Genomic DNA, 17,270 nt, shown 5'->3' with positions numbered 1-17,270 from the left:
GAGTTCGATAGCCCCCAGATGAAGGAAATGTTGTTCTTCTTGCTGGAGGTGTAGCTCGTGAGAGAGGTCCTTGAAGAGGGACGGGGTGGGTGGGAGGTAAGGAGAGGAAAGGGATAGAATACCCAGTTGTGATTACCTCTAGAACCCACTTGTTGGTGGTAACATTCTGCCATTGGTGCAAAAATGGCCGTAGGTGGTGTCCAAAGATAGTTGTAGGCGGTGCATATGCTGAAGTTGAGACGATGTTTACAAGACCCTCGACCAAAGGTTCAAATCTGCTTATTAGTTGGAGGAAGTTGGGGAGCCCCAGAAGAATTGGGGCGATGTCACTGATATCTGGATCTCTGGCATTGGTGTTGCTGTTGTTGATCCTGAGATCTTGTGAAATGCTGAGTATATGGGTGGTAGCGTGGACGGTGGTAAGGTTGATATCTGTACTGTCGCCTTCTGGTCGTAGGGGTTTGGATTCCTAAGGATCGAAGAGTTGCCCTTGACTCCTTCATTGAGTGAAGCATCTCATTCGTGGTGGAAGCAAAGAGTTTATCGCCATTGAAAGGGAGATCCTCTATAGTACTCTGAACCTCACGAGGAAAAAGGGAAGAGGAGAGCCACGAACCTAGGCGCATGACCACCGCCGTAGCGGTGGATCTTGCTGCGGTATTGGCTGCATCCAGAGCTGCTTGAAGAGCCATATGTGATATGATTTGGCCCTCGGAAAGCTGTAAACTGTTGTTTCTTCTGGTCTGGAATGTGTTCAATAAAGTCCATGAACTTGTTATAGTTTCTACGATCGTACTTTGCCAGAATTGCAGTATAACTGGCAATTTGAAATTGTAAGGTTGAAGAGGCATACACTTTGCAACCCAGCAGGTCTAAGCGTTTGCTTTCCTTGTTCGCTGGGGTATGGTGGAAATATTGTGGTTTGTTCCTTTGGTTGGCTGCATCCACTACCAGCGAGTTTGGCACAGTATGTGAGAAAAGGAATTCAGAGCCCTTAGAGGGAATGAAGTATTTACGGTCCACTTGTTTGCAGGTAGGCTGGCTTGTGGCTGGAGCCTGCCAGATGGACTTAGCGGGTTCTGGAAGGGCTGCATTGATTGGTAATGCCAGTCTGGATGAAGAAGAGGGTTGCAGGATGTCCGTTAACTCATGTTGTTGGTCCGGTACTTCCTCTAGATTGATTCTAAGCTCGCTGGCAACCCTTTTAAAGAGATCCTGGAATTTCAAAAAATCATGTGAGGATGGTAGAGGAGAGGGAAGTAAAGCTTCTTCAGGCATTACTTTAGTTAGTACTTCAGTTGGTACTGGGTCAGGAGCAGGGGTTAATTGATACTGAGAATGGGAGGGTGCCGCCAAGTGTGTCATATCATTTGGAAGTTCGCGTCTCGTCGAATTGGAATAGTGGGTGTGCTGCCGAGGGAAAGATGCCCATGGGGCCCAGTATTGCCATGGTGGTGGAAAAGGCATAGGCGGTGCCATCCAGGGGTTAACACCCCAGGAGGCAGGGTCTCGAGGATAGTCTGAGACAGTTTTCCTGTGCCCGCAGGTGACAAGGGTCCGAGGATGGAATTCTGATTGCACTGAAACATCACCCTGTAGTTCAGACTCCTCTTCACTGGAGGAAGGCTGTTTGGACCCTGAATCATTCATAAGGGAGAAGCAGTCTTTAAGTAAGGGTGACTGCAGCATAGGTGACACTAAGAGGTCACTTGACTGGGTAAACGGCAGCACCGAGGCACCTGAAGGCTGATAAAATTGCTGTGAGGGAACCCAGGCTTGCACTGGAGTTCTAAGTCTTGGCTCAGTGCCAAGTAGCACTGTTAATGTCAGTGCTGGAACTGGTGCCGCGCCATTAATAGGAGGCTGTGGTGCCTCGGCGGGGGGTCCTGGTATGTCAGCACCATGTTTGCTGCGGTGCCGATGGGTGCCATAATTGAGGCAGGCAGCTGAAGGTCTGTCACCTCGGCACCAGAGCTTCGCACTGCCGCCACAAGCACAGTCGGGTTTAGTGCGATGCCAGAGGAGCCGGGCTCGTCAAAAGTGCTCAGGCGGGGGGAGCACAGGTAAGGAGACCGTGGATCTGACCAGAGAAGGTTTGTGTCTGAGGGCTTCTTTTGAATTTGACAGAAGATGCCCTCTTTTTGCTGTTTTCTTCTGCTTTTTAGAAGCGGGAGAGCTGTGGTGGTGAGCAGAGGCAGAGTCTGCACCAGGGTCTGAGGCAGACCCTAAGGATTTTTGAAGTAGAATAAGTTTAAGTTTTAGCTCCCTGTCTTTTCGCGCTCTGGAGCTTAGTTTAGTGCAGTGAGCACATTTTGGGGGAATGTCAGTCTCCCCCAAACATTTTATGCACTGCGAATGTCCATCCAAAAGAGAGATAGCTTCCTTACAGGAGGAGCAGCGCTTAAAGCCTGTGGAGCCAGGCATGTCAGAAGCGGTTGTAGCTGAGAGAATTTTTTTTTAAACGGTAGAAAAAAGGGTAAGTAACACTAACTAACAACTAACTAACAAGAAACTAGCTAACTACAAGTTATTTTAAGATGAGGAAAGAAATTCTTTAACGAGTCTGCTGAGTTCCATCTCAAGCTGGGGATGGTAGAGAAGGAACTGGCTGCGCATGCTCACTAGAGGTATACTCAGAGCTAGGGAGCAGGCTCTGAGCATGCATGGCCGGTACGACTACTGCTGCAGAAATCTCAGATCAAAAGCACAGGGGCGCACTGACACCTAGAGTGGAGCACCCACAAGGATATCTCTCGAAGAAGAACACCAACACAAAGCACACTCACTCTCAGTCTCCATCTTAAACAATCCCACAGTGCTCAGTGAGAGAGATCCCCCTGTAGTGCCCGCTCTCTATGTGTGTGTGTGTGTGTGAGAGAGAGAGAGATCCTGATGCACTTCCCCCTACCACATTTGTGTGTGTGGGGGGGGGGTAAATCTCCATGCATGTGCGATCCCCGCAGCACTGCTCATGTTTGGCCTGGCTGCTGCCCGTCATGACCATAAATCTCCCTTAAATTAATTTGAAACTATTGTCATTGTGCTCATAAGCCTCATGTGGGGATTTCCAGTTACTGAAGCTCCAGTCTGAGCCTCTAGTGGACCCTACCAAAAATGACTGCAGGTAAAATGGCTACCAGTGCTTTTGGACCCCGTGCTCAGCATGCTTGGAGTCAGGACAGAGGACAGAAAAAACAAGGAGCCCTGGCTGGGCCTAGTTTGAGAGGTTTCTGCATGGGGTGACCTGGACAGTCTGTCCACCAGGCCAGTGACAAGCCAGGGATGCACATCCCCCAACAGCAAGTTTACAGGGAAAAGGGCAGCCTGACAAAGAGAGAGAGTTTACAATTGGAAGCTGGGAGAGAGACAGCACAGATCAGGGAACCCCTGCTAAATTCCCACTGCCCCCAAAGAGGAGTTTGTATTACTCTGAAACTGCAGGACGAAAGGATGGCCCCTGATATGTCAGGAGTGAGGTGTAACTTGTTTGTAATTGTGTATCAAAATGTATTGCTGAGGGGCTGTCTTTGTCCAGCTTAGGGGGCATAACTGAGTTTAGTCCATTGTTAGTGGGCACATATTGGTAGTAAATCCTGTAGAGTCTACTGGAAACTATTACTATGCTTAGTTTATCAATAAACCTGGCCGGGTGCCTTCGTACCTTATCTGATTCTGTGGTGATTGGGGGTTTTCTTGGGGTCTGCTGTGCCAGCTATCTATGCAAAGCCAGGGCAGCACACAGAGGGAGAACACGCATGCAACCGAATGCTTATCAACATTTGACAGAGTGACATCTGACAACAATAGGCAGTATTGCCAATTGCAGGAGTTCAAAAGTCAGATTTCATGAGCCCAAAATCATGATTAAAATTAATGCTTTTGTGTTGCTTTTTCTTAGCCTGCTAGTTCCTGAGTGTGTAGGTTACACATGGTTCACATTTTTAATCTTTTCTCCACAATCATGAGGGCCTAGAAACATAATTATAAATAAATTTTAGGTTGAAATTCTAAATTATTCACATGACTTCAGGAGCTGAGGGCAAAAAATCCAAGTATTGTAATCATCACAATAAAAGGGCATGTGATGCTTTGCAAAGTGCATTGTGTTCCAGCACTTAAGTTTCATGAACATACACGGTCAGAAATCAGTAGAGCTAGAATACATCCCAGACACAACAGCCAGCCTGTGTCTCTCAATGGGAAGTGTGGTATTTAAAGTGCTTTGGAAGCATATGCCCCAATATAGTCATAACCCATGAGGACAACCCCCACCCACGACCAATTAATTGCACTTTGGGGCTCTACGTTAATCACAAGTTAGTTCAGTACTAGTGCCCTGTGACAATATATTTTTTAAAATCCCTAAAGCTTTTCTCTCATATATGTCATACCCGGACCATCCTCTAGTGCCCTCAGGAGACATTCTAAGTAGAACACTCAATTGAGAAAAGTTAAGGCTGAATTTGCTGAGACAATTTAACATGCTGTCATAGAATGCACTGTTCCTTTAAGGGAGCTGCCAGGATCAGCTTTGTGGTCTTGAGTTCTACCCTCAATGGGAGTTTCTGGTGGCTGTAATCCAGAGGGATGCCCAAGTGGTACTCTGGTTAAATAGTTCTGCCTTAATAACCTGAAGCATATAAAAGAGACAATGTCCATTAGAAAGGCACATTTCTGAAATCAAGAAACACAAGAATGAACATAGCTCCCTGCATGAGAAAGCCTGGTTGTGCAGTTAAAGCCCTGGATCAGAACTCGGGAGATCTGTGTTCACTTCCTGGATCTAACATACACTACCTGTGTGACCTTGGGAAAGTCATTCCACTTTCTGGGTCTCATTTTTTCATCTAAAAATAGGAATACTATTTCCTTCACCTTCCCTTTGTCCTGGAATGAGACTGTTACACAGCATAAAGGGCTGTCTCCTCTTTCAGGGATCTCAGCCCAACACCAACTCACAAGCAGAAACCTGCCTCCAGAATAGACTGTAATCAAAACGCAATGCAGACAGCAAAGTCTCTGGCTAATTGTACAGTTCCCTCCTCCCCAAAACTGCACAACACGTGTCACCCCAAGACTAAACCTTGCTGACATGCTAAAAAAGAACTTGGAAGACTACAAGAGAATTGCCTTGTCACACTTGCCAATACAACATGTCCAGTGCCTAACACACTGAGGCGCTGATCCCGTCTGGGGCACTTAAGCAATACTGTAATACACTAATTAAATGACAAATCTTGTTTAATTCAGAGTTAAGAATGTCCGGTGATAGCTTATGCCCTTCTCATACTTCAGAAAACCAGGAAATACAGAGTGAAGATAACATCCACACAAATTTAACTGTGCTCCCTTGGAGCTGACAATAGCCATTGGTTTTAAGTGCATGTCCTCCAGATGAATTCACTCTGTTAGTTGTAACTACTGAATCGTGGAGGAATAAGTTGAAGAAGAGCTGGGAAGAGCTGAGATTGTGATACAAGGAACTCTGCCTCTGAGTCTTTCCCCTGTATATTCTCAAAAGAAAGAGGTACATGTGAGCCATGAAGTTCCAGGCTGCATCATTCCAGTATAGAATTGTGGAGGTTGTGTCAGTAGCAGGGCACTTAGTGGTATGGCAACTGTCAGTAGTGAGGTGGGATAGGAGAGCAATTTGTGGATTTAATGATGGGTAGGGGAGAGTATAGGCTGAGGGGGTAACCTGTGTGCAAGTCTGACAGGATTGTAAAGGGTATGAAGGGGTTGTTAAATTTTACAAGTGTGGCATTGTCTTAGGGAGTAGGGTCAGTGTTTGAGTGTCAGTCAGGAGCAGGTAGCATCTGTCCATCAAATGAAATGTCGGATTACAGGTGTGTATGTTATGGACATTCTGAGACATCACTCAGAGAGGGCAGAGTTAAGGTGGTGTGGGCATTTACCTTCATTTAATTTTTCCCACATATTTACAGTTCATTCTCAGATGTCCACCCTGGGCATGTTTCACCCCTCAAAGTTGAAGGCTTAGACTGGTGTTAAATGGCCCATTCATTTAATCAGATGTTTGCAGCTGAAAGAGAAAACCCCATGGGCATGAGTATAGTCTGAAAAAATAGCTCAGATATGTGAACTGCTCCATTCATTTCGGTGGTTGTTCCCTTCCCACTCCTCAGTGCTGCAGAATTTCTGATATGTGCCAAGCGTATCAGTGCTTAGCTCCTCACCCCAGTCTCAGCACTGTGTTCTTGGTGCATTCTCTGAGCATGCCAGTTCTAAGCTAGTGGGCAGAGATTCCTCAGATCTTGGCTCACATAGGGTAGGGAAATGGGCTCAGATACCCACAACAAGCAATCCCCTGTCACATGGCTCACATGAGGGCAGCAGGGATGGGGGAGGACACATCGCTGTAGAGGGTCTGGGGAAACCCAGGGAGTGGCTCACACAAACTATTTCTCCCCTGTACCAATTTCACACTCTCATGTCCCCCTCCTCAGCTCCCATCCGTCTCCTTCCCATTCATTCTAGACCCCCATTTCCTGAGCCTCAACCCCTCTTACCACATACTCTTTCACCTCTAGTCTTCCTCCTCTCCTAATGAGCATTTGCTTGTGTAGTTATTTTATTTTCAAACAATAGTTTCAGCACCTTCTGCATATTCTGCCACACTCAGATTCTGTTTCCCTCAAATTAAAATCCCCCTGTAACAGAGGTAGATTGCAGCAATATGCCTACTTCTTTTACTTCAGATTTCTGCCATGCATTGGATTTTGACTTGGACTCACAGTGGTACACAGATGCAGTTATCGTAACACAACCCCGGAGATACCAGGTCCTGTGATGGGTGGTCTTCCAGATAGTGGCCTCTATCTCTGCCGGCTGTTACTTACTACAGTTTCTGAAGTTTGCAGTTCAGGTGTTTCAGCCCCTTACACAGCAGCCGCACTCCAGCATCTCCCAGATTATTACCACGCAGTTTCAGCTCTGTCAGGCTCTGGCTGGTTCTGAGAACCGGGGCGAGATCCCCACAGCCAATGGCTGTGACACCACAGTACCGCAAGCTGCAGGTGAGAGAAAGGCAGAGAAGGAGGATCATGATATGAACTGGGCTCCTCATGGTTGTTTTGACAGGTGGCCCCACCCACTAGTCCCCCTGCCTGACCAATCAGACTCTGTCCCAAGCTCCATCACTTGTCCAGTGAAAAACAAACAGTAGGTGAAACTTCCTGTATAACTCCACCCATGGCCCATTGCCTTTCACCAAGCAACAGTGAGAATGGCCCAGATACCTCAAACCTCTGCCACTGACCAATGAGGAATAAGGTTTGAGGTAAGAATCCTTTCTAAGCACCGCCCCTCACTCTTTCCATTGGTCAACCAGAATTCAGAAAGAATAAAAAGTAGCCCTTTAAGTCTTGCCCACTCAGCTCCTGACTAATCAGGTTGGTCTTGCCACTGATCAGCCCCCTCAATGGTGCGACCCAATCAGAGCAGGCCCATCGCTATAGGGAGGCTGTAGGTGGAGCCACCTCCCCAGGCAGTTGGGCCAGGCTCAGAGCAGGAGGAGCTGGGAGAACCTGCGCCTCCAGCCCCTGGCACTAACTCTACTGCTCCCCTGCAGAATGCAGTGTCTCCTGTCGCTGCCCCCAGCTCTGACCATCAGGCCTAAGGAGAGGAGGCAGCTGGGAGGACCAGCACAGGCAGCATCACACCCACCTTCCACTGAGACCAGAGATCAAAGTGTGGGGGAGACAAAGAGAAGATCCCTATGGCAGGGGGTTCCCCAGGGTGCGGGGAGGGAAGAGCCCCTGAAAGGAGGGCAACTGTGTGACCCTTTTGGCATGGCCTGTTCCAGAGTCTATAAAAGCAGACGTTCTGCTGGTTTCTGTAACCCCCCTGCAGAGTCTGGGGTCCTGATGGAGCTGTCAACCAGCTGAGTAGGTAACCATGGCAGCAGGCTGGCTATGATCATGTGCACTTCAAGGACCATCTGCAAGTATGGCTGTCTTTGTCCTCCTTCAAGGCCTCACAATGAGCCCCCTGCACACCCAAACATGATCCCATCCCCACCTGCTAAATCTTGCACACACCTCGAGAAACCCCTTCCACCAGAGCTGTCACCTGCACGGCCTCCTTCATCATCTCATTTACCTTAAAATATTATTACTCTGCCCAATGAGGAGGTGTGACAGGACCCCCAGGGTGCAACATGTGACTGGGACTGCAGTGTCCCCTTTCTATTCAGGGTTGTCTCTCACAGTGCCATACTGGTGACAAGCAGCAAATCCCTTCAGGTGCGGTTACCATTCAGTACAACCGCATGTGGAGCCCCATATCCAGCTAGATTCCATGAATGCTTCCAGAGCCACGCATGAATCACAGAGAAAGGCCTCAACCAAATCTCCCCAGCTCCATGAGTCGTACCTTAGGAATATACCGTCTTGCACTGCTCAAGACCCTTTCTTGAGAAATGCAAGTTTATTAACTGGAAATTAAATGGAAAGTGAACATACCCCAACCTTTGTAACCTGAGCAGACTTACCGAGCACTTCACTCAAACTCACTGGTAAGGATAAACATTAAACTAATTTTATTGATTACGAACGGTAGGTTTTAAGTGATTATAAGTGATAGGCAAAAAGTCAGTTAGTTACCAAAGAAAACAAAATATGTGCACAATCTGAATCTTAAACCTGTAAGACACTAGGTAGGTATTTAGATCAAGCAGTTTTCTCACCCATCTGGATGTTACGGTTCATAAGACACTGGGAGCTAGTATCTGGGCGCTTCTCAAACCCACAAAATATTTTAGTGACAACCATTCAACACAATTCTCATAACTTTATATTCATTCGTGATATACAAATTTGGATAGAACAGTGGGTTTCAGCAGATCATAACTTTTTCCATGATATCTTACATGGCCTGCTTTATATGCAATATCACAATTACATACGAATGATGAATATGGGGGTTACAGGGCACTCCCTCAGAGTGTACAGTGTCACAGGACAGAAACCTCAATATTTGGGAGAGAAAAAAGTCCCTGGATTTGTACAAGGAAGAGAAGCCTTCACACCTTGGGGAGCACCCAGAGTCTGTAAAGGTTTGTAGAGACCCCAATGTATTTTGGAGGCAGAAAAAGAGGCGCCTGCAATGGAGGGAGGGGAGAGATTCCAAGACTGGGTTGAGGGGGAGAAAAAACTCAAAGGTGTATGTGGGAATCTGAGAGGATGAAGCCTAATTTAGGGAGGGGTGAAAAGAAGACGGCATCCAAGTTGAAGCAGAAGAGAAGAACCCCACAAGATGTAAAGGTAAAGAGAGAGCGAGAGAGAGAAAGAGAGAGAGAGGACACCTGAGAAGGTGAGGAGAGAGTCCGTCGTTATTGAGCTCAGAGGTAAGAATAATCTGATTTTGCTTTCTAACAAAATGTTAAATGTAAAATAAAGGGTTTTCAGTCCTGATTAAATCTATAAATCTGAATGCAAACTTAATCCTGGCACTGCTTATGCTCCTCCATACATTCTCTCATTGACTCAAGTTGATGCTGGGTTTGAGAATATAGTTGTGTATGCATCTGTTGGCAAATAATCAAATCTATTTAGGGTCTTGTGGTTTTGATGCACTTCTATATTAACAATATGTAATTTGAGACAGTGGAAAGTTATTCCAGAGCAGAACTTCAGATGAACACCATGAATGCTCTTATTAGTCTTATTGCATAGAATTTTGCATTTGAAATCGTTCAAGACCGTCAAATATACTGGAAATGGCACCTGACATTTCAGAAATATTTGGGAGATGGCCACCCTCCACCTCCAGACAACCCTGCGTGGATTTTGTTTTGCTTCTTTAGAGCTTTCATATGTTTTTTTAAGTCTGATCTGGTCAGAGCTTTTTGAATTTTTCTGACACATTTCAACAAATCGGAATGTGTATCATGGTCAGAAAATTCATCAGTAATACTGGCCCTAATTTTGAAATGCTGATTGCTAAGGAGCACTACTTGAAAAACACAACCATAGAAAAGAGAGGCCGTGTCCAATCCAAAAAGCACATTTCTGAGACAAAACACACAAGAGAATGAGCACAGCTCTCTGCAGGAGAAAGGAGGCTCTTGTAGTTAAGGCCCTGGATTAGCACTCAGAGATCTGTGGTTCAGCTCCTGCCTCTACCAGACACTCCCTCATGTGACTTTGGACAAGTTACTCTATCTTTATGAGCCTCAATTTTCCATCTGGAAAATGGGAATAATTATATTTCCTTGACCCATCCTTTGTCTTTCTGGTCTCTTATAGCCGGGTGATGCTATAGTTAAGGTTTAGACCAGGTTTCTGTTTTAAATTCAACTCCTTTAACCGTTCTAAAATCCACACGGGTACTCAGATTGCCTTGAAAGCTGGTGAGCCTTATGAGTGTCTGGGATTCTGTAAGTGTTCCAAACTTTTAGATGTTTGACAAAGTTGTCCTCAAGATATTATGTCAGAGAAAAAACAGCTTTTCTTAAAGGTAACAGATTTCAGCAGCATTTTTGTGCTCACAGGGTATGTCTACACTGCAGCTAGATACCCACGATTGAACTGTGCCAACTGATCTGGGCTCCAGGAATCATGATATGAGGCTGTTTAATTGCAGTGTAGGCTTCCAGGCTCTGGCTGCCAACTTAGGCTCTGGGATCCTCTGACCTCAGAAGTCCTAGAGCTCAGGCTCCAGCCAACGCCTAGAAACTTACACTGAAATTAAACAGCCCTCACAAGCCCAGATCTGCTGACACAGGCCAGCCATGAGTTTTTAATTGTAGTGTGGACACACACACAGACAGCGATTAAGCCAGGGCTCAGATCATTGTGCCAGGGTGCCCAGCGCTCAAAGGTTCCTCCAACAGAGAGTGTGGCACCCACCAGCCCTCTGGAGACAATCAAATTAAAACTTTAGGTGAAACATATTTTGCTTCTCTGTATTACAGTATCAGAAGCCTCCCCTTCCAAATGACATTTTAAATGGATTAAACTGATCATGTGTGGACAGAAGAGTTAACAGGATTGTTAGCCTTTGCTATTCTACAGCAACTGGATAGCTTAAAGGAGTAATCAGTTGTCCTTTGATCCTAACCCCAAGTCAGTTTGACCTCCCACTTAGGGAGACATTTGGAAAAGGCAGGAGAGCAGATTATTAAAATGTGTGTCTGGAGAGTGTTATTTCTGGGAAATGTAATCAAAGTAGTTTTGTAAAAAAAAAATAATTATGTGAATGCTTGCTGGAAGGGAGGAACATTTTAGGGGTTCAGAAATGTGGGAATAAGGTTGAGAGGGATTTGGGGCTGCACTGAGGGGAGGGGATAAATGGGGGTGGGTGGCAGAGGAGGTGAGGGAGCTGGAGGACTCAGGTGAGGGGGAAGGACACATGGGGTGAGAGGCAGGGTGTTTGGGGAGAATAAGGGGACAGGTGCCTGTCAGCCCCACATTCTTCCCTTCTGTGTGTGCCAGGATCTGGGGTGTCTGAGCCCCCATCCGACCCCCCACATGTGAACCAGGTTTTGGAGGGGTTGCATTTCTAAGGGTGTCTGAGTCCCGCTCCCTCCGTGTGTGTGCCAGGATCAGGGGAAGCCCTGCCCCTCTGGGTGGGCAGCGTAGAACAAGCATGCTCCGAGCAAGCACCAAGCACCATTCCCCCCACCACAAACCGGCAGCCACCAGATGTAAACTGCTCACCTGGCCCTGCACTGTCCACGCACCGTGTCCCCTGGAGGCGGACCTGAGCTGAGTCACATACACCCTGCTGGGCACACTCCTCCCTCAGAGACCCCCCCACAGACCCCTCTGCCCAGTTCCACTCTGCTGAGACTCCCACACAGACCCCAACCTAGCACGCCCCTGCCCAGAGACTCCCCAATAGACCCCTCAAAATTGCACTGCGCCCTGCATACCACTACCCCTGCCCATAGACCGTCCCACTGGCCAGCACCCCTTCACTGCCTCCCCACCACACCGCACAGCGCCCCACCACACCGCCTATATCCAGTGCACCAAAATATACCACTCTTCCCAACTGCCTAGCAACTCCACACACACACCCATCAGAAACCCACTCCCTTGCGTCCTGCACATCAGCTGCACTCACCGACCCCACTGGGAGGTGATTGTGGGTATGTCTACACTACAGGATTATTCCGATTTTACAGAAACCGTTTTTTAAAAACATATTGTATAAAGTCCAGTGCATGCGGCCACACTAAGCACATTAATTCGGCGGTGTGCCTCCATGTACCGAGGCTAGCTTCGATTTCCGGAGCGTTGCACTGTGGGTAGCTATCCTGTAGCTATCCCATAGTTCCCACAGTCTCCCCTGCCCATTGGATTTCTGGGTTGAGGTCTCAATGCAAAAACAGTGTTGCGGGTGATTCTGGGTAAATGTCGTCACTCAGTCCTTCCTCCGTGAAAGCTACGGCAGACAGTCATTTCGCGCCCGATTGCCCTGGCAGACGCCATAGCATGGCAACCATGGAGCCCATTTTGCCTTCTCACTGTCACCATATGTATACTGGATGCTGCTGACAGACGCGGTACTGCAGTGCTACACAGCAGCATTCATTTGCCTTTGCAAGGTAGCAGAGATGGTTACCATCCCTGTTGCACCATCTGCCATTGTAAATTGATGATGAGATGATGCTTATCGACCATTTTGCACCGTTTGCAATTGGAAATTGGCAATGATGGTTATCAATCGTTTTGTACCGTCTGCTGCTGTCATGGGTGCATCGCTGAGGTGGGCCGGGGCTGCATGGACAAAAATGGGAATGACTCCCCAGGTCATTCCCTTCTTTATGTTTTGTCTAAAAATAGAGTCAGTCCTGCCTAGAATATGGGGCAAGTGTACTAGAGAACCAGAGAGCACAGCTGCTCCGGGTCAGAGCCCCAGAGATCCCGCAGAAATGATGAGCTGCATGCCATTCTAGGGGGTGCCCCTGCAACAACCCCACCCATTGCTTCCCTCCTCCCCCAACCCTTCTGGGCTACCATGGCAGTGTCTCCCCATTTGTGTAATGAAGTAATAAAGAATGCAGAAATAAGAAACACTGACTTTTTAATGAGATAAAATGAGGGGGAGGCAGCCTCCAGCTGCTATGATAGTCCAGGCAGGATATTAAACGGTAGGGGTGGGGGGAGAGAGGAGCGCAGCCTCCCGCTGCTATGATAGTCCAGGCAGTACAGAATCTTTTCTTTAGACATGAAAGGAGCGGGCTGATTGAGCTCAGCCTCCAGTTGCTATGATGAGGACGGTTACCAACCGTTTTGTACCATCTGCCAGGAATGACCGGGAGTCATTCTCATTTTTACCCAGGTCCCCCCAGTCGACCTTACCGAGGCCAGCCAGGAGCACTCACAGGCTGATGATGGGGACAAATATCAGTCATTTTGCACCATCTGCTATCAGGAAGGTGATACTGGTGTTCAGCGCTGCAGCACCCCGTCTACCAGCAGCACGCAGTAGACATACGGTGACATTGAAAAAAGGCGAGAAATGATTTTTTTCCCTTTTCTTTTTTCTTTAAGGGTGTAAATTGATGACACATACTCTGAAACACCCGGGAAAATGTTTTTGACCCTTCAGGCCTTAGGAGCTCAGCCAAGAATGCAAATGCTTTTCAGAGACTGAGGGGACTGTGGGATAGCTGGAGTCCTCAGTCCCCCCTCCCTCCCTGCCTGAGCGTCCATTTTATTCTTTGGCTTTCCGTTATGCTTCTCACGCAGCACTGTGCTGAGTTCTTGCTGTGGCCTCTGTCTATGATAGCCTGGAGATTTTTTCAAATGCTTTGGCATTTCGTCTTCTGTAACGGAGCTCTGATAGAACAGATTTGTCTCCCCATACAGCAATTAGATCCAGTATCTCCCGTATGGTCCATACTGGAGCTCTTTTTGGATTTTGGGACTGCATCGCCACCCGTGCTGATCAGAGCTCCACACTGGGCAAACAGGAAATGAAATTCAAATGTTCGTGGGGCTTTTCCTGAATACCTGGCCAGTGCATCCGAGTTCAGATTGCTTTCCAGAGCAGTCACAATGGTGCACTGTGGGATAGCGCCCGGAGGCCAATACTGTTGAATTGCGGCCACACTAACCCTAATCCGACATGGCAATACCGATTTCAGCGCTACTCCCCTCGTCGGGGAGGAGTACAGAAATCGGTTTAAAGAGCCCTTTATATCGATATAAAGGGCTTCATTGTGTGGACGGGTGCAGGGTTAATTCAGTTTAACGCTACTAAATTCGGTTTAAACACGTAGTGTAGACCAGGCCTGTATCTACGGACTGATGTGTCAGCACGGATGGGGCTGGTCCCGGGGCAGGGATCTCTCCAACACCACAGGGATGGTGTGATCAGCCATGTTGGATCGGGGCCTGCCCAGGCCAGGATCCCTCAGGACCCACTTGCCTGGTGTGGTCCAGCCGAGCCCCCCTTGCTGCTTCCCCACCCACTGGCTGAGACCGACTCAGCCTCTGCACTGGTCCCAGCTGGCTCGGGCCCAAGGGGGCGGGTGGAGCCCCACATATCCCAGGCAGCAGTGTTCGGAGCCAGAGCTGCACTGGGGAGTGGGGCAGACCCCTGCAACATGACACCCATGAGCTCGCCCTAACTGAGTATACCCACCGGCCCTGTGGCCACCAGCCCTGCCCAGCCCACATGGCAGAGTCCAGCTTCCAGCCAGCAAGTGGGACCTGCTGGCTGGGAGCTGCTCAGAGAGCAAGGCCTGGGTGCTGGACTTCTCCAGGACGAGGGATCTGACCTGGTAGTGTGGATGAGTTAGACAGGTCCATAATGGGCCACTTCCCAGTGTGGGCCTGGTGCTATTGTAAACCCCGTACTGCACTTGACCCATATCACAAATTCTCTAGCACTGGGGAGGCAGGGAGGCTCATTGACATGAATGGCACAATTCACACATCTCAGAGCCATTGTTTCAGGCTGTGTTCATCTCCATGAGGAGAACATCTCATTGAGATTAATGGGGTGCTTAACACTTCTCTAAGTTTGAAACCCACCCTAGGCAGAAATCTCAGAATGAACTTTAAATATTTGGGAAAAACCTGCCTCTCTTGAGGTTTTATTGTTTATTTTGGAGAAATGTCACCTGAGCACAGCAGAATATTCAGAAGGGGCTGACACTGTTGTTGAAAAGAAAACAAATGACATCCGTGACTGCTCACGGGGGACAGGAGTGATTAAGGGTGCAAGAGCAGGTAGCAATACGGGAAGGGGAGTTTGAGTCTGTAGCAAAGGATGGGGGTATTAGAGGGAGGGGGACATCTGGGAATGAGTGATTGGGCGGAGATACTCTGGTGAGCTCACATGAGAGAGAGGGGTAGGGATTAGGGGGAGTGGAGAAGTAGGAGGAGTTTGAGAATGTTGTAGCCCAGTTGGCCACCAGCTTACCTCTGTTATATTCACTGCTTTGCTTTATATTCTGCTTGATCATATTCACCAGTAATGCAAGGAACCTACAGGTTCGTATCCTGTAAGACACTGGCTTCAGCAGTTTGTATGGGGCTTGAGGCCTGCAACCTCTGGCACAAATAAACTCAGGTAACTAATATTTTGGGGAACTAGAAAGTAGAGTGTAGGAGGAAATTTTGTCCATAATGAGATTAGCCAACCACAGAACATGAACTAACACCAGCTTCTGGAGGTTTTGGATGGAACATCTGACTGCAAGAGTGCCACAGTAACGAATTGACAGTTATGGTAATGGAGTGAAATCATGAATATACTAAAGTGTAGAAGAAGGACACCTGAGCATTGGTAAGGGAAGGTGGAAATACAAATAAGGAAAAGGGGATAAAGCCCTACTGAATAGGCATTAGACATGTTAACGTCAGTGTAACATATTATAAAAGTGGCATCCCAGCCTGTGGGCAGTGGAAGAGTGAGAGCACTGTAGCCCTTAGAAGGGGCCAGAATGATGGCCTCTGGTGAAGATGAGGAAAGTGACAGTGATGAGGAAGATAATGGCTAACATTTCAGGTTGTTCTGCAAGGACAGTGTGAGTAAGGATGTTCAGAAGTACCTTCTGTATTATCGCTATCTACCGTACTGAGTTAGAGTGTGTGTGACTTTGCTAAATGTATTAATAAATTATATATTTGTAAATATAAAAGAGTTCCTATAATGTGAGTGTTGCACCTGTGCACATCGGGGTTCCCAACAGTCTAATTATTTTAATAATATTGGGCCTGATCTTGGAACAAGAATCTGTCTACCCTCAAAGTAATAACTGGAAATTCGTATTCATAATCAATAAATCAAGGTACAATGTGAGTAGTGGCAGAAGAAGATGGGGATTTAGGGGTGGGGGGGCCTTATCAGCTCTGTGTTCTCCCCTTCTCTGTGTGTGCTGAGATCTATGGGAGCCCTACCCTTTTGCAGGGCTCTGAGTCCCTCTCCCTGCCCACTGTATGTTCTGGGAGCTGGTGGACCCTGCTCCTCTTGGGGGATCTGAGCTCCCCTCTCTGAACCTCCCTGGGATCTGGGATGGGGGTGGGAATGAAGGTAACAAATTTAACATCTGAAATCCAGACAAAGAATAGCTAAAATACACATCATCCCTGTGTGGGGGTAGAGGGGAGGCTGGCCAGAAGGTGTGAGGGGAGTGTCCCAGTTTGGAGGAGGGGTGGATTGGGTGGACCTGGGACATGGTTGAGGAAGTCTAACTGAAGCAGGGCCAGGAGTCCCAACTGGAGCTGGGTACTGGGAGTGAGGGGCCCAGCTCTGGGTGCAGTTTGGACTGTGTAACCAAGGGAGTGGGCAGCCCTCCAATAAGCTGCTGCCTGTGATATGTGCATGCAGCAGCATAGAGCAGGAGACAGCAAGGAGCCACTTCTTACACATTAATGGCTTCTACAGTGTCAACCAATGGCTTAATGCAGTGGTTCCCACACTGCGGTTTGTAAACCCCTGGACGTTCATGAAATGTTACGGGGGCTCTTGGGGATTTGTTTTGCTGTTTTTAAAATTAAATAAGCTGCTAGTGTTGTTTTTAAAGTTACTATGAAGAACAAGTTTAAGCTTTGTTGTATCGTGCGTTGTTTGCCTGGACTGCTCAAGACCTGAGGAACTCTTTGAGTTGGCTTCTTAAATACCTTCAAGCTGTTTCACATTTGATACTCCTTTATGAAACATAGGAGCCTTGTCTTATAACTGGCTTAATCAAAGTGATACAAGCTACAAAAGTGAGATCTTGGAAGAGTGTTGCTCTTTTCATAATGTAATAAAATACTGTAATGATAAAAATTAATAATAAATAG

The 17,270-nt window shown here is 47.5% G+C and overlaps 1 protein-coding gene across 3 annotated transcripts in view; it reads right to left on the bottom strand.

Annotated features, from left to right (window-relative positions):
- Nucleotides 1-17,270, bottom strand: part of LOC115650588 (NACHT, LRR and PYD domains-containing protein 3-like) — a 156,291-nt gene that overhangs the window by 22,812 nt on the left and 116,209 nt on the right. For 2 of the 3 annotated variants that reach the window (XM_030560767.1, XM_030560766.1), the window contains exon 11: nt 6,861-7,031. The exons of the other annotated variant lie outside the window; for it this stretch is intronic. In XM_030560767.1, coding sequence (XP_030416627.1) covers nt 6,861-7,031 — 171 coding nt within the window. The remainder of the gene's footprint in view (nt 1-6,860; nt 7,032-17,270) is intronic. 3 annotated transcript variants of the gene reach the window in all.

This window comes from Gopherus evgoodei, chromosome 4 (assembly GCF_007399415.2).
Source record: "Gopherus evgoodei ecotype Sinaloan lineage chromosome 4, rGopEvg1_v1.p, whole genome shotgun sequence".
Lineage (NCBI taxonomy): Eukaryota > Metazoa > Chordata > Testudines > Testudinidae > Gopherus > Gopherus evgoodei.
Note: the sequence above shows the minus strand (reverse complement) of the source record. Positions and strands in the feature narration are given on the sequence as shown.